Below are 26,107 nucleotides of genomic sequence, written 5' to 3'. Positions count from 1 at the left end.
TGATGTCAGGACATTTATGCATTGAAATACTTGTGGTGAGGCTCAGGTTGATGCTCTACAGGAGGACAAAATTATATCCATACTAAACACATTTTAAAACATTATATTAAATAAATACAAAATACAGAATATACAAAGACAGGAGGGATCTGTAGAAATTCTTTGATATGTAAACTATGAGACAGGTATGAGAGAGAGTGGAGCTAAATATAAATGTATGTTTATGTCTATTCCTGTTGTATAAAGTGACTTACCTTAAAAAGTTAGAGCTTTCAGAGCTGGGACTTAACTCTAGGCTGTGTCAGAGAGGTTTCTGAGGCAGGGGCCCTCAGTCATGTCTAATCGCATGTTTTTGGGGTAAAATGCTAGCTAACATTAGCCAATGGGCGTATTGATGCCACCGTGATTTGGTTGCAGAGACCCTGAGCACTAAACTGTTCCTAAAGCACTGACTCATGACTAGCTAACATCCAGTTTCAGACATAGCCATAGATCCCCTTAGCCACACTTTCCAGCCTGAGCCAGACTTTAGCTACAGTAGTTTTACGGTGAGCAAGTCGTTGTCAACACAAGAGCAGTTAAACTTCTGTTCACCTCAGGATTTAACGTTAAATTATGCAAAAGAAGTTCAATATAACGTAAAACACTGATTGTAAACAACAACACAGTGTAACCTAAACCCAGCAGAGTAGTGTAGCCTAGCTAGCCATGTTCTCTGAACTCCACTGTCCACTTTGTTATGAAAGCAGTCTGAACAGGCTGTATCATTAATACTTACCGATATGTTCATTGAATCGTTTCAGAGGAGCTCTTGAAAACGACATACTTATATTATAAGAATCAAAATAATAATAAAATAATAATAATAATAAAAAAAGACTACGTTTTAAACGAAGACCTACTACAGCGTTACCAACACCCGCTGGATTTTTTGAAACTGTCGCGCCATCCAATCAAATTAAAGAAAACTCACTGACCAATGAAAAGCTTTTGAAAAACGTCAAACCTGAAGGCAGTCCAATCAGAGACCGCGCTCGGTGTGTTACGTCGGTCTGCTTCCTCCAGCACCCTCGTGTGGCGACCGATCCGCGCTGGAATGACTGGGCTTGTTTACATGTTCTCTATAACTCGCCCTTGTGGCTCAACGACCCACTGCAAAGGTTTAAATAATGATAATTAATAATTAATAATAATCAGCCGATAATTTAACGACTCGTACAGTCATCGGCTTAATCGCCATGGCTTTTGGCTTTACTGCACTGTGCAGCTTTTTAGCAGACAACATTTTAGTGAATATAATTTTTCTAATCTAAATAAGGTTGCCCAAAGCAAGACGTTTGAAATTAACTTTGTTCGGTACTGCAATGTGGCATAAAAATAAAAACTACATTTTATATACATCAAGTAAATATGTTGATATCAGCTATATTTTGCATACAAAGAAATATGACATTAGTATTCCTTTGAATTGAGGGAACGATTTATTATATTGAAATCCAAGAAACGATATATTACATAGAGGGGACGTGTAAAGTATCTAAATAAAATTATTTCTACCGTTGAAACGTTAGGGACACCGTATGTTTCTTTGCAGCGATGGCACAGAAAAACGAGCTATTTTTAATTGTCTTAACAGATTTTCCAAAATAATGAAAATAAGTGGCCCTTTTCACAATCTGCTGAGCCAGAGTCTGCTCCACTAAGAGACGATGGCCACTTCTTTAGAACATAACAGTCATTTACAGCAGAAAAACAGCAAGGATATGAACTCGATCATAATCCCCGAGGTCAGTTTGGTTTAAGACCTGGAATAAATTAAAGGACAGCGGTGGTATTTGCGTAAAAAGCCCGGTAAGGGGCGCTCGTGTCTCAGCTCAATAACTCTCAGGCGATTTGAACAGCTCGCTTGCCGTACGTGGCTTTAATCACAACACGGAAACTGGCTTTGAAAACACAAGCCGTTCGATATTTGACACTTCATTCATTTCCCCCACTCTATAAGAGTGCTATTTCTGCTCACTGATCGGGGATATACTCGGAGATTACATGTTTAGTGATATAAGATCAAAGTGCTGGGAAATCGCGCGCTTTAACTCCCCGGTGCTGGATTAAGTCAACGCGGCTGGATGTTTTGACCCACTTTGTGATCTGTCAGTGTGGCTCGGCTCTTCATGAGGGATGACGAGTTGACAGACATTTAAACGAGCAGATATCACTTGGTTCAACTTGGTGTTTTTGTTGCATTTGAATAAACACAGCATCTACAGCAGCTTGCTAACTCAACCGGACTCTAACTTCATTAAAGTTAGCTAACCTAGCTAGGCTAGCAGTAAGTAGTCTGAGCTGGGCTGTCACCATGAGACTCAGCTCCTCAGTGTTCGCTTCGTTTTGTCTCCTCGTTGAGTTGCTCGGTATTGCCCTTTTCCTGAGAGGATTTTTCCCTGTTCCAATCAAGTCTTCTTTATCGTCTAAGAGCACTCTGTCCGATCTGCCTGCAGAACCACATGCAGGTGAGCACCGTTTCCATTTATTCAGATCGTCTGGAAAACAGCTGTCTTTGCTAAAGTCACAGTCAAGGAAGTATTCCTCATCTGGATACACGAAGAGACCCCTACTACTGTAGCCCTGTAGTTCACATGGTTTTACTCTGCAGAAAATATTACATGTTTATGTATCGAATCAGTCATAATTCGAGCACATGAGAGTTTTCTGTGGAGCAAAAATAAATAAATAAATATATATATATATATATATATATATATATATATATATATATATATATATTAGTGTTTGTGTATATATATATATATATATATAATACAATTGTCCCCTTGTAAAAAATAAAAAACTTTCCCTAAATTTAAAAAAAAAAAGTTCCTTTGACTTAATAAATAGTGTTTTTTTTTCAGTCTAAACTGAGGAAATGATTTATTAAATTATGGGAACAAATTGTTATTGAAGGATTATGGGGTTAATTGTTAAATGAACTGCAGACCTTTCAGACTGATATGTAATTGCCCTTTTTCTGGAGCCATTCAGGATGGCAGGGTTGTGGGTTCGATTCCCGGGCTAGGCAAGCTGCTGTTGTTGAGCCTGTGAGCAAAGCTGGTCACCCTCTCTGCTCCCTAGGCCCCGCAGCGATGGCTGTCCGCTACTCCGGGCACAAGTGCTCACTGTCACTGTGTGTGCTTGATCACTAGTGTGTATGTATGTGTTCACTACACAGATGGGTTAAATTACAACAAAATTGTTGACTAGTCTATTGTGTCTCATTCATAGGAAAGAGCAGACTGAAAAACTCTGAATAGGTGGCTGATTTTTCATCTTAATTTCCATATAAGGTCTTTATGGATATAGGAAAGGATGTAGTGAACAGTACATCTACACTTCAATCTACACTTCAGTCACTGACTATGTGAGAAAGTTCACTATCTAGACCCTTCAGTTGTGTTTTACATTGACAGTCCATATTACTGTTCCACATAAACAGGTTAGGCCTGGATAATGTGGCCATGACAGATGTTACAGACAACAAATGCACCCTTATGTCTGGCGTCCCTTTTTCTTTGTTAACCAGCATTTTGATGTTTCTTTGCAGGAAGCAATCCTGCAAACTCAACCAAAGTCCCTTCACCTCTGTTCAAGAGAGTAGTGATCGTGCTGATTGATGCTTTAAGAGAGGACTTTGTTTTTGGGCCAAATGGGAAGAGATTTATGCCCTACACCAGACACGTAGTGGAGAGAGGATCCTCTCACAGCTTCGTAGCCAAAGCCAGACCTCCCACTGTCACTATGCCGAGAATTAAGGTGAGTCTGAACATTAATAGGATGTTAATAGGCAGTGCTCTTTTTTGTCCGATGTGTTTCACCCTGTCCTTTATTCCTCATTTTGTGGAGTGTTGATTTTGTATATTAACAAGCACTGCTCTCATTGGCTGTGTCAATAGAGGAGGTGTGGCTTTGTGCAGTGGCGCTACAAAGGGTTCTTTGAGCGATGCCTTAGGATAACCATTTTTGCTTCCATACAAGAACAGTTTTTGTTGACATTACGAACCATAAATGCAATAGAGATGCATTAGTGTGAGGAACCTTTTAAATTGGTTAAGTACCTTTACATTCACTTCTTTAAACTTTTTAAAAGGTTCTTCACACACACACATTTCTTTTACCAATGTGCAGAGCACAGTGTAGACAGCCCATACATGACCATCATGGCACCTTGTATTGATAGCCCACTGATGTAATGTTGATTTCTGCTAACGCAGTGGTAGAGATTTGATTGTTAGATTAGCATTAAGCTGAGGGTGGTTAAATTTAGCATTTCATAACAGCCCTCCAGATTAACTTCAGACATTTGAAACCCATAACAGAGCTTTAAATTACATATTCTTGACTTTGGATGTGGACTCCCTCTTTAAAGATTAAAATCCAAAGCCTGTTTCTGAATATTACTGAGGTCTGTTAGCTTGGCTATTCTAGTGAGGACAGCATATGGTCCGGTTTGCCCACTGCTGAAGCCTGCTGAGATCAAAATTAGTCACTAACATAGACATTTAATGTTTGCAGTACTGTATGTTGCATTACATCTCTTTTATGCACTGTCCCGTAACCCACAGTTCCCTCAGATGTTGATGCAATGATGAGTAATGTATATGTGAACAGGCTTGGAAGATCCAGGATTGTTTACATGGTGTCCTTCAATGTGGTGTCCGATGGTATGGTAGGTTTTAGTGCGTGTGAGTAAAATCAGAGCATATATTGGAAGCATTTTCAGTGTGATTTTGCGATCCAGGGATTAATTTAAGACTTCAGACGAGCAGCTTTCTCCAGGCAGAGCTTACTGACATATCATCATCATAAGGTTTTTAAAAACATTTGACAGTTTTACTGGCAACAAAAGTGACTTGTGTTGAAGTGTCAGAGCTTGCCTGATAAAACCTGGTGTTTCTAAATGTGTGGCTTTTTAATATTTGAATGCAAGACTACCTTGCACATTACCCATGACTCTTTGGCCATTAACTTTTATTTACATGTTAGTCCACCAAGATAATGCTGATTTGTGCTAGAGTACTATCATTAAGCTAACAGTGGTGAATTTTATGCAGTTTATAGTAGTGCTCAATTAACTGCAAATACACTATATGGGCAAAAGTATTGGGACACCTGCTCAATCATTGTTTCTTTTCAAAATCAAGGCCATTCAGACAGAGTGTATCCTGTATTTTGTTAGAATAACTGTTTCTTCTCGATTTTAAAGCACTGCTCTGAGGACTTGATTGCATTTAGCAACAAGAGCATTAGTGAGGTCAGGATGTTGGACAACCACCACCCCAACTCACCCTATCAATCGCCACAACTCCCCAACTTATGCCTAAAGTATTGAAGGAAAGTAGCATCATTCCAGTGAACACATTTCCACTGCTCCACAGCTCAACCCTGGGGGGCTTTATACCCCTCTAACTCATGCTTGCCATTGGGCATAATGCCAGTAGGCTCATGTACATCTGCTCCAGAGAGTCCTATTCTATTGACAGTACTTCTGTACAGGGACTAGACAAGCTGTTTGTGTATATTTGCACATCTATGTCAGCGATGGGTGCAAATTACAACAGCTGAATGCATTCATGAGAAGGGGTGTCCACAAACATTCAGGCTTAGAATGTATTTAAAGCTCATAACAAAGGAAGTAGCTTACTCTGTGGTCACTGTCCCATATATTGCCCTCATATCGGTGTAAATATGCATAGGTAAAATGAAATGCTTAGTACGTGTTATTAAATTGAAAGGTCTTAGAAGGCATAACCCCCTTGATTCATAGCAGCCTTATTGATCCACGTATACACACAACATAGTTCCAGCTTTTCTCTGAGTGTCCAGCAGATGACAGTAGAGCTCTTTTACCCTAAGATTGATTTCCCCCTGCTCACTGCAGCTCTTTCTGCTTTTAACTGGCATGACACGGCCAACTAACCCAAATCACTGTCTTCTGGATACCAAGTCCGTTATGATACTGTGCCTGGCAGAGCCTGGACTATAGAAAGACTAGAGCTTAAACGTAGTGGGAGGGAAAAGGGATTGAACTGACCTCAAGCTGAAATGCTCTGAGGGATCACTGTGACTGAATAAGAACCTGGTTTAAAGATGTTGATTTATACCCAACAATCGCTGTCTGTCACTGTTCTTTCATGAATACAGTTCATGTACAGTTCAGGAGCATGCATATCTTTGTCTTTACTTTCAAGATGACGTAGGAAAATATAGGTACCCATACAGCCTTATGGAAAAGCTTAGGCACTCCCCTGTCAGATTACATTGTTTTTGATGAATTGTTTGATGTAAGTCAAAGTAAGTGTAAAGATCTTTTTCAGAAACACATCTCTGCACATTCGAAAGCTTAATCACTGTTTACTAGCTTCATTGTAAAAAAAGCATGTGCAGAAGTAAAGGCACCTTTAATATGTTATATTTACATTTACATTGTTTAACTTTAAAGGATTTCTAAACTTATTTTAAACTAGAAAATCTATTTAATTTAATACAAATCAATATAAAGTTAGTTGTTACAAAGTTGTACAGTTGTGAAACGCTCATTAAAAAGATTGAGCTACTAAACTTTCATTAGTAACCTTTCATTAGTCATCATTTAGCTGTGTTTAACTAAAGCAAGTGAAATAACCCTGCTTTTCAAGCCTGTTGGTGTGTATTTGCTTATTACATTAAAATATGTACGAATAAACAGCATTCTGCCTGATATTGAGTAGGTCCCCCTTGTGCTGCCACAAGAGATCTGACCATTCGCGGCATGGCCTCCACAAGACCTCTGAAGATGGCCTGTGGTTTCTGGCATCAAGACGTTAGCAGCGGTAGATGTAAACCCTGTAAGTTGTGAGGTGGGGAATCTATGGATCGCGTCAATGAGCCCTAGGCGCCTATGTTTGCCCTTTCTTTGATAGATACTTACTACTGCATACCGGGGACAACCCATAAGACCTGCCTGATGTTTTGAAGATGCTCTGACCCAGTCGTCTAGCCATCATAATTAATCCCTTGTCAAAGTGGAAGTATCTGGCACCGAGTCGTAAGCAGCAGATGCTTTAAGCCCTGTAAGTTGTGAGGTGGGGCATCTATGGATCGCATCAGTGAGCCTTAGGCGCTCATGACCTTGTTTGCCTTTTCTGTGACACTTTTGCTAGATACTAACTATTGCATACCACTGCATACAAGACCTGCCTGATGTTTTGGAGATGCTCTGATCCAGTCATCTAGCCAGCACAATTAGGCCTTTGTCAGAGTGGCTCAGATTATTATAATTGCCCAGTTTCCCTTGACACATGCCACTTTAGATTAGGATGAGAATCCGAATCAGGTGAGTTGCTGGTGGGACTGAACAAATTCATACAGCGCTTGACGATCATAGGGAAGTCAGCGAACCTGTGTTCCTGTGTTTCAACAGTGTTCTTTCAAACCAGCAATATCAATCAGTAACATGCAACATGCGAAGTAAGGAGTTCTCCGTACTCTTTGATGCATGTATGCTTATTTACATGAATAATTCATTTGTATTCTTGATTTGTTGTAGTTGTTTGTATTAAAAGTTATATGTAGTGTTTACAGGTAAAAACACATTTCATGCTGAGATTAAAAAGCTTTAATCAGTTTTCATCACTGCCTAAAACTTTTGCAGACATGGAAATGTTACTGCAAAGTGCTACAGTGGTGTAAATATCAGCTAGATGGTGGATGATTGATGGTATTCTTTTTTAACCTCAATAGCAGCTGCTTTATAGACATTCTGCAATATTGTTGGTAGCTTTAAATGACGGATTATTTGTAGTAATTGCATATTCATACTGGTTTTGGACTATTAAACATACCTAACGGCAGGATATTAAAGCCATTGTCCTTTAAACTTGCGTATAAATGGAAGTTCCATAGATTAGAGTCCGCGTGAGTCAGAAATCACCAGGCGATTGATTTCCTTCTGCACTGTGAGTGCGAGTTATCCGAGCAGTTTTGCTCAGTGCATTGCAACATTGTAATGGGTTAGTACCATTAGTAGTTTGACCATGCTGGTGGCAAGTTCACATAGCCAATCAAATCAGAAGAAGCTTTAGAACTGCCATTCCAATTTGATAGATGATTTTGGAAAAACCTTATAAATGATACAAGATATGAAGCATGCTTAATATGAACAGACTAATACAAGGTTTTTCAATACAAAATTTGATTTCAGGAGCTGTCTTAGCGGGGACTTTTCATTATACGCCATGTATCTTCATGGCCATCTACTTTCCTTGCCTCAGAGTAGCCTTGTCTTGGGCCTCACTGTGGTCACACACACAGGCTTTGTCGATATTTTATACTGTTTGGATTATTTCTTTTGTCAGAGATGGAATTTAATCTAAATCTGAAAGAACGGTGTGTCTGGTTGAGAGCTGGTCTTTCATGCAGCTCCTTTTTTTTCTGTTGTACCTTATTTTCTGGGTCACTACCTGTGCCTCTCCACTTCTGGGGGAAAAAAAAGACAGCGCGAAGAGGGGATGGGAAAAAAACACACAGAGATCTATAGGGAGTCTTGAAACTCCTGAGATGTGTGAGCTTCTTCTCACACTAGCAGGTGTCCGTTTCATCTTCTTTCTCGCTAACAACTGTCCCGTGCTTTTGCTTTTTGTTTGACATCTATTCCACTCTGTTTATTCATGCTTGTTCTGAGAAGAGCTCCCCACTCCACTTAGGTCATGTTCAGAAATGATGATATCAAGTGGAAAAGGGACAGTAATTAACTGAAAGGTAATTTAGCTGTGTTGCGTGCTCCGCACAGACTCCAGTCTGCCTGCCGTTCTGTGTATCAGGCTTATGCATAACAGGGTCTGATCCCTGTCCTTTTGCTCTGCAGTAACATGATCGGGTTACTAATGGTCCTTATGATGATGTAGGGAGTAAACAGAAGATGGGCAAAGTGCATGGAGGTCTGCAGCACTTTAGATGATCTGACCTCCCCCTGCTCCAGACCGACTGTTGATACATGGCTCACTCAGCAAGTGCGGATATTTGATATTTTGAAAGCTGTAGTTTACCGCAAAGTCAATTTTCCTCTTCTTTCAGTCAGCTAAAAATACAGCATTTGGCAACTGAGCTTCTTTAGGAGATGTGGTCAAGCTTGTAAACCAGCTAAACCGTCAAAATCAAGCAAACCAGTATTAACCAGCATATATTGTTTGTTGAACACTGGTATGCTAGTCATCCAGCACCAGACCAGCATTAACCAGCATATATTGTGTTTTTCAACACTGGTATACTAGTCAACCAGCACCAGGCCAACATTAACCAGCATATATTGTGTTTTTGAACACTGGTATACTAGTCAACCAGCACCAGGCCAGCATTAACCAGCATATATTGTGTTTTTGAACACTGGTATACTAGTCAACCAGCACCAGGCCAGCATTACCAGTGTATATTGTATGTTGAACAATGGTATGCTCATCAACCAGCACCAGACCAGCATTAACCAGTGTATGTGTTGTGTTTTGAACACTGGTATGCTAGTCAACCAGCACCAGACCAGTTTTAACCAGCATATATTGTATGTTGAACACTGGTATGCTCATCAACCAGCACCAGACCAGCAAGAAAACAGCATATATGTTGTGTTTTGAACATTGGTATGCTAGTCAACTAGCATTAACCAGCATATATTGTATGTTGAACACTAGTATGCTAGTAACCCAGAATCAGACCGGCATGAACCAGCGTGTATACTGTGCTTTTGAACACTGGTATGCTCATCAACCAGCACCAGACTGGGTTTAACCTGCGTATATTGTGTTTTGAACACTGGTTTGCTATTCAACCAGAATCAGACCGGCATGAACCAGCATATATGAACCACCTTTAAAAACACAACCTTACATCGAATCCAGCACTTACAATCTTGAGACACCACACATATCTTGGCTGTAATATTTTTATTAAAAAAGGTAAATGTCGTGAAGACAAATGGAATATTCATTTGGAAAGCAGGTCTGCCAGGATCTTGGAGTGCTTTCTTAATGTCCTTCTTTTACTATGATGTTGGCGAACATTCAGTCTAATGGAAACTTACAGCTGATGCTGGCTCAAAGAGCTGTTAAAGCTTATATGCTAGTGCTCCAAAAAAATGAGCCTCAAAGGTTCCCCTCTACAGGCCCTTGTTCGAGACACATTAGGCCTCTTTTATCTTTTATGAGCTAATCAATACCTCATAAAAGTTTACAAGAATAGCCAGTGATCCTTTTACAGTGTCCTAGCTCCAAGTTATCCATGTGGAGAAGCAGACAGGTTGGGCGGGGAGATTTGAGGCCGGAAATCTCTGCTATAACTCGAGCTGATGTGTTTTTGCCTAGTAGGGAGGAAAACTATAGATTTATATGATGCCAGTACATCCTGCTGCGGTTTAGATGGGTGGGTTTATTTCAGTGATGTGCAGTTTCTGGCTATGCGCTAATGGCCAGATATCTTCTGAAATAAATATTTGTCTGTCTTGGGTTTTTAGAGCATGTGAACTTATTTCTAAGTGTGGAAGATTCCTTTATGCTCAGATATTCTTAATCCTCCTAACTTGTACTTTGAATATGCTTAGATTTTGGGTGGGGAGTGTTGAAACTGTTCTGACGAAATGAGCTAGCAGCAAAGGGAGATTTATGCTTTTGAAGTGATTTTTTATTTATTTATTTATTTGGCCGCACCTCCTTTCCATGTCTCCAATCATTAGAACCGACACGCAAAAAGACCTGTTGTTATCCGCAGTGTTTTTCCTTCTTACTTTCTTTTAACTGCCAGTCTAGCTTTCTGTAAATGGCCTAGAAAACCAACATCGGCTGAATAATTTGGATTTGGAGCATGAATAGGGCTGGCGGAAGGATTTGTAACAAAGAAGCGCTGGAGTTGAATACTCGCAGAGCCTCTATTTCAGCCCCCCGTCGAGTTCAAACTCTTCTGAAACAGAATGCCTCGGGCCTGCACAGTTACAATGTGCATAGTCTGCGTTAATATGCTACCCTAAAGTGCTCAAATCAGTAGAACAGGGGAAAGATGCTGTAGGCTTAGTCGCAATGGTAGACCTGTTGGTGGAGTCTTTTCTAATAAAGGAGTCAGAGCTGTGCCGTGTTCATTAGAGAGGGAAGGAATCTGCATGTTGAGCTTAATTGGATTTCTCCTAGTTTATTTTGTATACAACATTTTGTGTTAGACATAGTCAGAATCCAGGGACCCAACTGGACAAACCAAGAATGATGATGAGAAAGAAATCTCCGAAAGCATAAAGAAGAAACATTGAGAGGAACTAAGAACTAAGGCTTGAAAGGGCCACCAATCCTCCTGAATAATATGGAATGAATAATGGAAGTCCTACGTTGAGTTGGTGTTGGTGCAGAAATATGGCATTCATGCATTTCAACCAGTATTTCCAGTAGAGCTCTGAACTGGTTTAATGAACAGAACTTGATGAAAGTATTTACAGATGAGCAGACCAGGGGAATAACACTGATAATTCCTTATCGATGACGCATGTTAAAGTCTGGTGTGGAGATATTAGGTTTATCAATGTATAGTCATTCTTTATTATTATAGTCTATCATTTATGTCTAAAATGTTAATGTGATATTTTCATACTTTGACCATTTATTTGGGTAATCAACACCTGAAAGATGACAGTAGCTCTGAATGTGTTCATTTTGATTCTTTGCACTGATTTCTACCAACAGCTATTGTGTTCACTTGAGTAGTGCAATGAGCAGAACGAGTGACCTTGGTGACTGAGAAGTAGCATGGTGGTGCTATGTCAAGGCATGTCGTCTTGGGATTTTCACTTGTCTATTTCAAAGATTTGCCCATGCTTGCTGTGAAAAGTCCTGTGATCTTCGATCCTGTAGATCAAAGCAGAATAACAAGCATTGTCCTAGCAACAATCGTTGCTAAAAAAAATATCTGAACACAGGTACTTTATCTTGTCATTTCAGAATGTTCCACTTTTAAGAGGCTTCGGAAAGCCAAAAACCATTCCAGGTGTGGATGTTATCAGTGATGAACAAGAAATTACATCCAGTGGATATCAAAACTGAGGAGTGGAAAAAGTGTTGCCTGCTTGGACGAAGCCAGGTTTCTTTCCGATCGTTTTAATTCCACACTCATTAGGGGACCTTGATACCCACTGAAGACCTACGCAACAGCAGAGCGCACCTGAACGTCGCTATTCCTTTGTGATTACAGTTTATCCACAGTATGCCCTGATAATGTCAAAGAAAATGGAGAGAATCATCCAAGCAACCACCAGGCAAATCACACTGGTGTTAGAACATTCTCATTCTCTGGAGGCTTCAATTATGGGCCATCATCCTGAAAGACCATGCCTTTGTGGAAGCAGTGGTGGGTTACTATGGAGTGGAAAAGTGTGGCCTGGTTGGACAAAGCCAGGTTGTCATTAGGGGCTTTGATAGTCACTAAACAGCGATGGAACAGCATGGTATATCTTAACATCACAGGTTAGCCCTTCATGGTTATGGTATATCCAGATTTAGATGGACACTTTTACCATGATTGCACATCATCAGTGAATAGTTCCATATAATTGGTTCTAATATTAGTGTATTTGCCCTCAGTCAGTCCCTTCTAAAGCTCAGGCATTGTGGGGTTGCCTGTTCATCTTGCTATTGCAGAGACTCTACTTTCCTCATTCAAACAGCATTTCTGAGTGATATATATATATATAGTGTATATATATATAACCCGGAAGAGCATCATGTCCTACAACTTTGTGAACCTTGTGAAGATCTCCAGCGACCCTGCTGACCACTAAACGCATTTCTTCCTTGTCAAACTTTTGATCAAAGCTTGTGCATGTTGGCACAAGGGTTTCAGACAGAAAAGAGCTGTAAAAGATAAAGCATTGACTCTACAGCATTGCCCCGCTGAACCCTGATCTGAGAGAATGCAAATTTCAGCACTTTTTGCATTGATTCATCCTTTGAAACACGGACACAAGAGAAACACAGGCCTCCCAAGAGAGTGCAAGGAAGGAAGAGAAGGGAGGAGAAGGAAAGACAGGGAGGGAGGGAGGGAGAGGGAGAGATGGAAAGGAAGAAAATGCACAGTCTTAATATAGTTTCAACTTGAGTTATTTACATCAGCCAGAACTTCCCAAGGCTCTAAATTCACATATTTGTTCAACGTGGAGTTTCAAACATTGTAATCATTTTCATGCAGTTGTGCCAGCGCTACTCTACGTTCCTTATCTTCCACTAGCACCAGCAAGTCTCATTTAAAATATCCTTGAGCTCATCTGGCTTGCTCTTTAGAGGCTAAACAAATATGTACTAAAAACATGTGCTTGCTGTTTGTTTTTCGAATGGTACTAGCAAGTGCATTTTTTCCCCTTTCGGCTATAAGCTAGTGGCGTCCTAGTTGGCTCCATGTGGTGTCCTGATCGGTGGTTAGCAAGCGTGCAAATCCGAGCTTTTTTTTTTTTTCCACACAAGCCAGGTTTGCCAACACAGTATGCGGGAGGGACTATGGCGGAGGCAGGCCAGGATGCCCTAATTGCTCGTGTTTCACTGCAAATGTGACAAGAGCAGTGCCATTATGCGGCACTTGCGAAAGCTTCTGGCCTACGGCAAGAAGGAGAGCCTTTTTCTTAAGTGCTGAGCGAGCAAGGCACGCTGCTAAGTGAAAGAGAGAGAGAGAGAGACTCGGAGGCGCCGACGGAAGGAGACCCTGTGCTTTAGGACATCTGTTAAAACAGTGTGACTAATGATCATGCATTTGCCTGACATAATACACACTGTAGGTGGGGGAGAGAGAAAATGAGAGAGAGCGCAAGAGCAAAAGACAGTGAGTGAGAGAAAACCAATAAGCAGAAGATACACGTGGAGGACGTGGGAAGAGTGTATCTTTGAGTGGATGAAAAGCTGTCACTATCAATGTCAGTATTGATTATACTGTATAGGTAATCAATAGGGATTGGCCAATACAGAATATCTGGGCTGATATGATAACCTACACTCACTAGAGTGGGTGATCTATGTTATGTCACAATGCTTTAAGAAATGTTTGCAATGCACAATATGTAGCAATATTTATTTATTTTTCGCACAGCTGTACCTAACTTTGAGCGGGCAAACAAGAGGTCCAGTCCAGGAACGTTTAAATGAAAAAAAAAATAAATAAATAAACATACACCATCAGTAGACCACATTCCTTTAAATATCCATGAAGAACAATTTTTTGTAAAAGTGATGTGTGTTCTGTCCACCAGGGGGCGCTAGAGAACCAAAAGGACTCAAAAGCTAGATACTTTTCAACAAAAACTGTGCCTTAGGGAGTTTTATTGGCCTAAGGCCTAAGTAGCTGTTGGTGTGGCCTGCCTTGGCATTCAGCACCTTGGACAGCGCAGCATTGTCAGGGAGTCTTGAATCTTCTGTTATTTTGGTGGTGATAACTCCTTCCCCTGCGACAGTGGAAATATCCTTTAAAAGTTCTTTACTAATTTAAAGACTCTTCACTTTCACTTCTCTTTTACAGACCAAAAATGGTTCTTCTGTGGCTCTTCATCTCTCTAAAAACCCTTTAACACTTTATTTTTAAGAATGCAGTATGAAGAGTTTAAAAGATGTGTTATCTTCATGAAAGCTGCCAAATATAGACGTGTGCACATTTCTATATGATGAGAGGACGACAGAGTGTGAGAGACTGACAGAAACTAGGAGCTAAGAATGGCATCAGCTGAGTGTTTATTGGTCGAGAGATAAGAAGATAAAAAGAAGAGAGAGAGAGTGACAGATTGGTGGTGACCCTGGCTTTTTCTTCAGTGTTTAAGACTCGACTCGACTCTGTGTGATGTTAATTGTCTTTGGTCCAAGATTTGAAGGAAAATCTCTGCAGTGCCGCTGCTTTTGTGATAAAAGTCAGAATAAATGCCATGATTATACTGTGTACCGCAATTATGGGTTCAGTGTTTGTATGAGTGGGTGTGTGTATGAGTGTGAGAGGTACAAATTGAGTCGGAGCCATAAGTTCCCTTCATTGTTCCTTGTTCTGTGCTTAATCAGTTAATGTGCCAGGCTTCAGCATGTTCTTCTTGTCTTCGTTTTTGTATGTGACTCATTGAGTACACCATCGCATACTCATTAACTGGGAGATACTCGAGGTATGCAAATAGACTTCATGGTATATCAGATGTATTTCTTCATTTTTGGGCTTTTGTACTTTCTTCAAGCGACATAAAAACTGTACACCCCTGCCCCCCACGCCCCTGGTGCTCTTTCACCAATATATTTCCTAAGAATTTTCTGAAATTTGTTCTTGAGAGACGTCCTAACGTCATATTCATGGTATGTTTTTAAACCACAGCATTATTCACAGCTCTGCTCTTGTCTTGATGGATCTTATTGTCCTTGTAAATTAAACAAATAAGAAAAAAGTTGGCAAGTGTCAGAATCTTCATGAATACTGCATAAGTGGGTTTTAAGTGGATTTTCTTTGAGAAACATTGGTGAATAAGGCCCTTAGCGAATAAGGCCTATGAATAAGGCTCTGTTTTTGCTGGTGCTATACCTACAAAAGGTATATGTGAGTATAGGATATCTTTTGGTGGACACACTTGTACTCTGTCTGAAACCTCTATTATTTATAAATACCTTCCTAGAACTGAAGGTGGAACAAGATAAAGGACTGTGCTAGAAAATCCATAAGATAGAGATGTATCTGTGGCAGTGAACATGACTTGAGAGTGCCTAAACAATGCAGGCCACTCAGACAAGGAAACACAACACTGACGTAAGTCTTATTTAACCGTATAAACTACAGGCAAAGTGCAAGTTATCTGGTTATGAACGTAACAACCACATACAGACCTTCAGTTTTAAGAAGCTGCATTAAACCTGAGACTAAAAGTGGTACTAAAACATATACTAGTGCTGGGCGATGTGGTAAAAATACTATATCATAATATTTTTAAGACATTTTCACGATACACGTGAAATATCTGCTGCTCTTCATCTAATTAAAGCAGTCTAATTACTCTGTTTGTAGTGACACATTTTTTGCAGTTGATCAGTAACAGAATTCATCACAATGCGATAAAATATTGCCATATTGCCCAGCCCTAATGTATACTACATCACAGTACCAGTGTTTTCAGTTAGTTTTAAATGGTAAATGCTAGGCTATTGGTGCTAACAAACACTGTACCATTTATGTATTTATTGATTTTTTTTTTTTTTCCCTGGTCTGCTGAAACCTGAACTTTGTGTTTGACTTAAGATGATGGGATGAGATGGTTCAGAAGTCACATAAACCACCTGTGCTACCTGTGCAGCTTATGTGGAAGGTGTGATTTGGGGGGCGGGGGGTAATGCCATATATCACTGTAATACTTTGATAGTATGAAAAAAATGGATACTGCCCAACCCTAGTAGAGATGTCTCCGTAGATACGTCCCTCAACTTGTTCAAAAGACATTCAGATGTTAATTTGTCGTGTGCAGACAAAAAGGTCTGACTTCCTTTAGTCTATACAAAAAAAATGGGCCTCTTTGTTGAGCTGAATGTTGGGGTGTAGAGTTAGCCATTCAGCTGACCCATTTTTCCCTGAGCATGTGTGGTATTGTTAGGTGTACTGCAGTCAGGTTTAAAAGTGGAATAGGGCTACAAAATGGGATGATATGAAAATGGATGAGAATGTAGCTCCCATTTAAGCTATCCAATATATTCGGTGTAAATGTAAGGATATATCCATAGCTCTTATATTTTCATAGCTTTTCTATACATTTTTGAAGCAAATAAATGAAACTTTTTTATATAACTGTTCAGCTGTGATGATAACTGAAAATGTATATTATCCAGCTGGGCATCATCCTTAAAACATCAGAAATATTGCTGTTTTTACAGCTTTTAACTGACTCCAAATTTTTGAACAGTGCTAATTTCCCCTTGTTCTCTCTACTGCTGATCTTCTTGGGCAGGCCCTGACCACAGGCAGCATTCCCGGCTTCATCGATGTGGTGATGAACTTGAATTCTCCAGCTCTTCTGGAGGACAACCTTATCTGGCAGGCCAAGAATGCTGGAAAGAGAATCATCTTTTACGGAGATGACACCTGGGTGCGGCTCTTCCCCAAACACTTCATGGAGTATGACGGCACCACGTCCTTCTTCGTCTCTGACTACACTGAGGTGAGAGGTTCCAGGGGTGAAATAAGACCTGCTTCTGAATCTTCACTGTAAGAATTTGAGGAATAGATAATTGAGGAATTGAGGAATACATAATACTATGTCATTTTTCATCTTCATGTTCAACAGTACTAGTACTGTACTCTACAATGCTTTGGACACATACATTTATAGGGTTTTTACATTTACTTTTAAGGTTTTATAAGAATGATTGTGATTATCTCAGAACTGTGAGAAATACTATAGAAATATGGAAGCAGTGACCAATAAAATGTACAATTTTACATTTCTTTAAATTAGTCTGGCTTTGTATTGTAGCTTCTGTAGCTGTTTTTAGCCCCCTAAACCATGTTCAATGTTCAAAGTGCTCAGGTGATTGGCATATTAGTGTACAGCATACCAGACCAAACGGAAAAGATCAGTTTATCTAAAAATCAGCTTACAACAAATACCAAAAAATTAACAAGCATTTGTTATTTTAAGCCTAACTTTGACTTACCTTGCAAATTCACTCAATTTTTGAATGGTAACCATTGGTAGAACCCCTATTTTCAGTGACTTTGTTAGGATAAATATCTTGTCTCTCTTTCGTTTTCGCTCAGACAGGCAGCTCAGATCTGATTGTTTGGCATTTCCAATTTGAGCTGGGTAGATTTTCTGCAGTCTGAGCGCGCATGAAACCTTGCTTTTGTCAGTCATGTGTATGTGTAGCAATGCTGCACTTCAATGTCAAAGCTCAAAAATGCGAGCTGTGTAGCCTTCCCCTCTGTAGTCAGTGTACTCAACAGTGCATCATTACTATGGTAATCTATGTGAATATGTAAGGAAATGTGGCTATAGTCTGATCATACAAAACACATTTAAAATGTAAAAATCTGATTTTAGAAAAACAATCTGATTTACCCTGCAGTTCGGACAATACTTTTTTGTTGAAGTTCAATGGTGTGGTAGAGACTACAACCTGAACAAACCCACATAAAGTCTGAAGAGCATTTAAAATAAGTCACAGATCTAATTGAGGAGAAATAAGAAAAGATCTATAGGAAGGAAACAGGACTATTTCACAAGAACTGGATATATTACAGAGCTCCATCCATTCCAATCCATTTCATAGGTGAAGCTGCTCCGTTTAGAGTAGAATCTGAACACGAGGGACACTTGTTAGAGCGGCTACTGTGACCCTGGCTATCATTCTGACTGAGTTGACAACGCTATGATTGAAGTTAATGTCTCGGCAAGCTCTAAGATATCACACTAAAATGGCCATTTATGGAAGAGTGGCAAGGAAGAAGTTCTTGCCAAAAAGGAAATAAACACTCATGGAACGACATGGAAGACCATCTAAAAGTTTGACAGAAGGTCTTAGAGTCTGTTGAGACAGCTTTTTCGTCTTGAATACTAAACTGCATGTGTGACGCACATTTCATTGAGCCCATCAACCTGGTTGCATCGTTCCAGCTGTTAAACTTGGTGGTGGTTGTAGTGTCATGTTCTAGGGATGCTTTCCAGGTACAGGGTCTGTCATTAGATCAGAGTCAATAGGCACAGAAAAGGGAGATGCTGGATTAACTGCTTGCTTTTCTCTTATTTTTTTCTATTATATAAATAGTTATATAGTTTTATATTTTGTTTTATTGTTAAATGTGTACTTTATTTCTTTTACTTGAAATATTTAATCTCTTGTGGTTGAGATTTTACTGTAAAGCTGTTAACACAAGTGTTTTTTGTTACAAAATAGTGCCCTTAAGTGCATACTATGGGTTTAAGACAATTAACGAAAAATATTGCAATATTAAAGGATTTTTTGTATTATTTGGGAGAAATTATTTTAATTCCTAACACACTCACATTAGAGTAATCCAAAAATAAGTTGTTAGATTAATTGACTAATCAGGGAAAAAAAAGAATAGTTAGAGTAATCGATAAAAAATTAATCGTCAGGTGCAGCCCTAGCTTAAACAGCAGTACGAACACCATGATAATATATATTATATATTATTTCTGTTTTTGAATATTCGTCTATTATTTTTCGTGGTATATTATTTGCTTTGATTTTTAGTGTCTACTGAGAATGCATGATTATAAAAGTTTATTATTATTGTTGTATCTATATCTGGGTCAAATCCTAAATCACAGCAATCACAGGATCTTTTTGATCTGTTTGGTTGGTGTTTTTTTTGAGACGCTGTATGCTGCTGTTATTATATTGTATATATTCATGTCTCCATGTTTGGGGCTGATGTTCTAACTGGCACCAAGAAGTCTTCCCATGTAGTTTTTCCACTCCCTGTGTTTCAGGTGGATAATAACGTGACACGTCATTTGGACGGCACTCTGAAGAGGGATGACTGGGATGTGTTGATCCTGCATTACCTAGGACTGGACCACATCGGACACATCAGTGGCCCCCACAGCTCACTCATCGGACCCAAACTCCTTGAGATGGATGATGTCATCAAGAAGATCCACGCCTCCCTCATAACACGGGTACTTTGATGCCTACTCTATCCCCTTCTCTCGCTCTCTTTTCTGCCATGTCACTCATTGTCCATTTTTGTCATTTCTGGATCAATCTCTCCCCCATTCTGCAGTGCATTGCATTTTCCGAGCCTGTTTTTAGCCAATTTAAACCAAGCCACTGAAATTAGGTCTCATTCTGCTAATCACAGGCTTGTTCTCATAATCTCGTTTTGATTACATGAATAATATCAAAAATGTGACTTTGCATAGAAATTAGTTGTTTTTCTATGGTCTTTGTTTTTCTCCTTTTATCAGAGCACCTCTCTCCTAGATCGTATTCTAGCTCTTTGGCATAAATCTTTCATACTGTTGACTCAAATCCAACAGTGCGTGTCACCGTAGAGGCTTTATGTGGTGATCTTCTTTTGCCGGCGCTCTTCGTTCCAGCCTCTGTAGCGGGCTCGCATATGTCTAACCGCGCTTGTGTCTGCGGTCACTGTCAACTGGTTTTTGAATGCACTTGCTTTTCAATCACTTTCCGGTTCCAAAGCCTTCAGTGGAGCTGGTATTGTATCATCTTCATCAAATTTTACTTAGGTTCATGTTTTATCCAGGTTTTGGGAGCGTGTGGATGACACTTTCGGCTTGTATCTCTGTCAGCTCTTCGTGCGAATAATTTCAGGCTTTGATGAGTTTATCTGAAGCGCTCGGCGCATGGCTTGCTGCTGTTTTATTTAACGGAATCGTAACCGCTACTCTGTTCTCCTGCATTTTTAACCACAACCAGCCTTGGAGCTTTTGCTTGCTTTCAAAGGAGAGTCAATGAAGGGGGTCTCTCTTTTGTCTTTCTTTTTTTTTTTTTTACTAAAAAACATCCTCCTCCTCCCCCGTGCTCTGAAGACTAGAGCTCCAGTCGCGCTTTGGTGACTGAAGCCTCAGCTGTTCTGCGTACAGCTGCAGCAGTGACCCAAATGCAGATGTACAGAGTGATCCCGCTGGGCCTTTAGGAGCTTTTTCTCTTCCTTTTTCCTCAATCTCTCCATCTCTATCTCTCTCAGTCTCTCTATGTGTCTCTCTGTCTCCTACGATCAGTCTTAGTTCCTCTCTTTCTCTTCTGAATGTCATAGTGCTCCCCAACTTGCTCGCTCATCACCCCAGCTGTTAAACTTGGTGGTGGTAGTGTCATGTTGTTGAGATGCGTTTCAGCTACAGGGTCAGGTGATGGGTCAGGATTGATGATGGGGAGATGTATGGATCCTGGATATGACGATCTTCCTTTTCTTCTGCCAGAAAGCTCAAATTAGGAAGAACGTTGGTGTTTCTTGTGTTTAGCTGTTCTGCATACAGCTGGAACGGTGACCCAAATGCAGATGGATCACTGGGCCCTAAGGCTTTCTCTCCATGTCTCTTTTTCTCACTCTCAACCTCTCTTTCGCTATCAGTATCCATTTATCTCTACCTCTCTGCTTACCCCCCCAACCCCCAATGAATAGCATATTCAGATACGTGTTACTGGAGAAAATTACTTCCAGGTCTTCTGCTTCGATATAAGAGTGTGTTGAAAGTGTCTCTGTACAGTCTAGCCAGAATTTTCGATAAAGATCAAATCAAATAGATCAAGCCTGGCATTTACGGATCAGAAGTGGTTCCTTTCTAATTCCTCTCTGAACTCTGCTTGGACTCTGTCATGGAAACAGAAAGAATAAGGCAGATGAGCTTCAGAGCTCGACTGTTAACGGGTGAGACTTAGAGCTCAGTTACCTAAAGAATATCAAGGACGTTAGAAGCCCATATTCTATATCCACATTCTGTGAATATGGTATCCAACTCTCATCTTTTTGGTAGTTAGTTAGCTGTGTTCTAAATAGCGTTAAGTAGCCTGTTGGCAAAAAAAAAAAAAAAGAAATTTTGGTGTTACATGATATAGAGCCCCAGAGGTCCAAGTAGTGGGCCGCAGCATGCCTTTCAGAAAGTCACATTTGCAAAAGTGTTGGCCCTCTTTCTCTTTGTCTCCCTTCTAGAAGCTTTAGAGCATTAGTTGTGTCAGACAGGTCGTAAAAGCTCACTCTTGCGCTGCAGGCTTGTTTGATGCGGCACAGATGAGAGGGATAATTGCCTGTACCCTTCAGAGCCTGGCTAGAAAGGGCATGCGCTCAGTTAACTCTGCACTCAGGCAAGGATGAGTTTGGTTGATTCAGGATCAGCTTTTCTTCTCCAAATGCAGACCTGATCATTTAAACTGGTCTCAGATCAGGACTAAAAATAGATTCGTCAGCAGCCGGATCTACCGCGTCCCAGTGTGTTTATCTGTTGCTTGTACATCGACAGGTGACATCGCTCATTAACACTGTGAAGGCCCATGGGTATGTGTGCACTAGTCGGTCTGCATCAGCAAATTACAGAGGGCCAGTGTCAGTCAGCAAGGTCAGCAAAGTGTTTTTCACTTCTGAAAGTGCCATTTCACCCTGTCCCTCAGCGCCAATTTGACCTGTGAATGGCTGCAGATGGAGTGGGCCTCTGGCCGGCTCCTGGGCGTTATCTTAGGCTGGATCACATTGCGAGAGCATAGGACAGGGTTGATTGGTCAGTTTGGCTTTTGGGGTTATCAGCTCAGTGGATATATTCCTTTTCGCTCTTTCAAATCCACACGTTATACTATTGAAGGTTTAGTTGTACGTAATGCATTCAAACTCTGTAGTCTACTGTTCAAGTCTTTAGATTTTCTTGTTTTGCTGGATGATTTAAAGGGACATTAGGTTGTTTTCACACTCAAGTCTGCACCTGGGGCCGATTTTGGGCTCTTTGGGGTAGGGAGCTCATTATCACTAGAGAAATCACACAGAAAAATTCCCCACAAACCGTGGATTGATTATGCAATTTCAAAAGTTTTTGCAAAATAGTAGGGCCTAGGTTCATCCGTTTATTAATTTTCATCATTTTCCTTGGATACAAACCCTCAGATGGAGAAGAACAGCACCTTTTTTGCAGTCATGGCATTTCACTGTGGCATTTCACCTGTAAACGAGGAGCCGTTTTGATGAGCATGGTGGTCTTGAAATGAGGTGTGTTCGGCATCTTGTCTCTAAAATCTCTTTGTCAGTAAGGCTTGTGTGATCATGTTCTCCAAGTAATTTTCAGATTTCTCTTGGTATCATTGGCCAGAGTGGGCATCAAATTCCTGTGTCTGAGGGGCGTGATAATATTAGCATTTGGGCCTGATATGCAGTGTTGCCCACTTTGAAAAATCTAAATTTTTCGCCATGGTTTGAACCCTGTAGCTGCTCTGTACACTGTGTAAATAATTATGAATGAATAGACCCATAGAAATGCTCTAAATTGTCCAGAATAAACTCTTGTTTTACATTAACTTCCATTCAGAGTTAAGAAAGTTAACATTTTTGCCTTCACCATTTTTGAGATACAGGTTTTTCTTTGTACAGCGACGACATACACTATATATGCTAATATGCTAGTATTGTAAATACTGTAGGGTATTATGTACTTGCAAAGTGTGTACCAGAAGTTGCTTGTCAGTATTTGTTACTTACCGTACCATAAAAGTACTACCAATAGTTTTGATCAAATTACATTTACACGCTTTTGCTTTTGGCGATGATAACAGTGACTTTCAAGGCTTTACTCATCAGTCTGTGAGGCCTTATGACAAGTGGCAGCATTTTTAATGTTGCAGTTTTGTTCCACATTTGGGAAAATATCTACAAAGCTGCACGTCTCTTCTTGAAGCTACAGCAGATCAGACTTTAAAAGACCTTCCTGTTGAACTGTGGAACATCCAGGTAAGCCTGGCATTGATCTAGGCTTTACCTCCACCTTTGTTCCATTGTCTCTGTTTAAGCAGCTTTACTCTTTGTTCCTCACAGAAGGACCAAGTGCGGGAACTTTTGGTTCCCACAAAGTCTCCATGTGGCATATATGGGCTTAACTTATGACCAAAGAGAAAAGCAGAAATCCTCTTTCTAGGAAGCTGGAGATAAATGTGTCTTGTCCATGATAAAGCCAGAACAGTACAAACGTTCTTTCCTGGGTTTCAGTTTCCACAGATTCAACTGGGTTTTGTTTTTTGTTTAGTTTTTTTGCTTCTTCAGCACAAATGCCAAATCGTATCCACTTGGTTTCTTAACACTCAACAGACCCAGAGCTCAGAGCCTTAACTACCTCAGAACTTATTCATTTCCAATTGAATAGGCAAAGTCATAGCTTGTTGAATAAGTGACTAATTAGTGATTACATGCCCAAATCCATGTTGCACTTGGGTGTTCTCCATGCCACAGGCTTAGGGTGCGCAGATACACTGAAACCGAAATGGTGTTTTTATATGTATGCAAATCCGCTCAGTAAGTAAGCCTCGTGTCACATTTTCAGAGACCGTGTTTCCTCCCACTGGTTTGTCTTGGGTGCGAGCCTTAGCGTTCCAGCTAGTCAGATATTTGGATTTCTTCAATATTTGACCACATTTGGCCATGGCGGAACAGAACTCAGAGCCGTGTTGTGTGAGCTGCTGCTGCTGCTACTGCTGTGCATCCTCTCTCACTGCCTCAAGACTTGGCACTATAAACCCCTCAACTAATGTGATTTTCACATCCTTTTACTCATTCTCTCTCTCTCTCTCTCTCTCTCTCTCTCTCTCTCTCTCTCTCTCTCTCTCTTTCACACACACACACACACACACACACACACTCTTTCTCTCACATGCACACTCTCCTGCCTTTTTTTGTTTCATCTCCCCTGCTTTCAGATCTTGTCTGTGCAGCCTGTTTGTCTCAATTTCCTTTTCACCTTTGCGTCTTCTCTCTCCCTGTCTCTCTCACCCCATCTCTCTCTGACCCGCCCTCTCGCCCTGCTTCTCGCGTCTCTCACCCCCATCCCCCCACTCTGTCTTTCTTACCCCCCACCCACTCTCACCCAATCTCTCTCTGACCACCCACCCTCTCGTCCTACCTCTTAAGTCTCCCACCTCATCTCTCTAAACCCCCGCCCTCCCGCCCGGCCTCTCTCTAAACCCCCGCCCTCCAGGCCGGCCTCTCTCTAACCGCCCGGCCTCTCTCTAACCGCCCACTCTCCCTCTAATCGCCCTCCCTCCCAGCCTCTCTCTAACCGCCCGCCCTCCCTCCCGGCCTCTCTCTAACCACCCGCCCTCCCTCCCGGCCTCTCTCTAACCGCCCGTCCTCGCGCCCGGCCTCTCTCTAACCGCCCGCCCTCCCTCCCGGCCTCTCTATAACCGCCCGCCCTCGCGCCCCGGCTCTCTCTAACCGCCCGTCTCTCTCTTCCCGTCTCTCTCTCTCCCAACCCCATCTCTCTCTCCCTATCCTGTCTTTCTGTCCCTGCCTACGCTGCCCCCCCCCCCCCCCCCCCACCCCATCTCCTGTTTAAGATTAAGCATTAGAAGCATTTGCATCATCCCATGTGCTGGTGACTCAAGTTCTGTTCTGCAGTTGAGACATCTACACTGATTCTGCTTCTCCTCTTCTTTTTGGTAAAAAAATGCCCTCCCATGTCTCTCTGTCTCAGTGCCCACAAATCCCTCAAACCATGCATTGGATTTCTGCAGAAATACAATAGAGCAGAGGATGCAGGAGACACCTCACCAAGCCTCCCCTGACCTTCATTTATGTTCCATTCACAGTGAGGGGAGTGCATTCCAGCAGCATGAAATAGCTTCCCAGCATTTTATCTACAAGCTTTGAGCAGCCATTTCAAACCCTTCAGATTGAATAAGACTGTAGTTAAAGGGAAAGTCCATGTCAGTGTTTTTATTCTAATGTTCCACATTAATGTGCTGCTCATTTGTTGAGATTGTCGTTTACAGTGGTTTGGTAAATGGTTTATTGGAGAAAAGCCTATTAACACTTGATTTCTTTATAGTTGCGGTGATATGCTATAAAAAACACTTTAGGGATATAAAAGGGCATCTGAAAGTTATGAAATCGCAGTGGATACAAGATGACGATTGCTTTGCAGATGTTATTCATTTCTATGTTTCTTTGCGGTTTGACCGGCTCCACATTCTTTCAGTGTCAAGTCATTTCTCACAGTGGAAGGATTTAATTGCATTCAGCAACAAATGCTTTAGTGAGGTCAGGATGTTTAAATGATCACCACTGCCTTCCCCCTAACTCCCCAACTCATCCCAAAAGTATTGTATTGAATGGAGCATCAATAATCCAGAGAACACAGTCCCACTGCTTCACAGCTCTGGGGGGGCTTTTACCCCTCTAGTCCACATTTTGCATTAGGCATGGTGGCAAAAGGTTCATGTTCAATTGGCATTACTTTTCTACAGGGACTAGACCAGCTGTGTGTGTGGATTCTACCTTTTCTACCTCTAACACCTTTTCAGTAAACAAGAACTAGCAGTGAATTCTCCTTATGTAGACACTAAGGCATTCATTTTTTAATTGAACTATTGACTATTAAACTGAAGAC

General features: G+C 40.9%; 1 protein-coding gene across 2 annotated transcripts in view; it reads left to right on the top strand.

Moving 5' to 3' along the window:
• The first annotated feature begins 1,945 nt into the window (after positions 1-1,945).
• pigg (phosphatidylinositol glycan anchor biosynthesis class G (EMM blood group)) overlaps positions 1,946-26,107 on the top strand; it is a 130,054-nt gene continuing 105,892 nt past the window's right edge. The window contains exons 1-4 of one of the 2 annotated variants that reach the window (XM_072663680.1): positions 1,946-2,510; positions 3,599-3,807; positions 16,997-17,206; positions 19,502-19,690. In XM_072663680.1, the coding sequence (XP_072519781.1) occupies positions 2,357-2,510; positions 3,599-3,807; positions 16,997-17,206; positions 19,502-19,690 (762 nt within the window). In that variant the 5' untranslated portion in view covers positions 1,946-2,356. Of the gene's footprint in view, positions 2,511-3,598; positions 3,808-11,999; positions 12,139-16,996; positions 17,207-19,501; positions 19,691-26,107 lie in introns of those variants that run through there. The other variant, XM_072663681.1, reaches the window with a different exon arrangement.

This window comes from Salminus brasiliensis, chromosome 19, assembly GCF_030463535.1.
Source record: "Salminus brasiliensis chromosome 19, fSalBra1.hap2, whole genome shotgun sequence".
In the NCBI taxonomy this organism is placed as follows: domain Eukaryota; kingdom Metazoa; phylum Chordata; class Actinopteri; order Characiformes; family Bryconidae; genus Salminus; species Salminus brasiliensis.
This window is presented reverse-complemented; position numbering and strand designations above follow the sequence as displayed.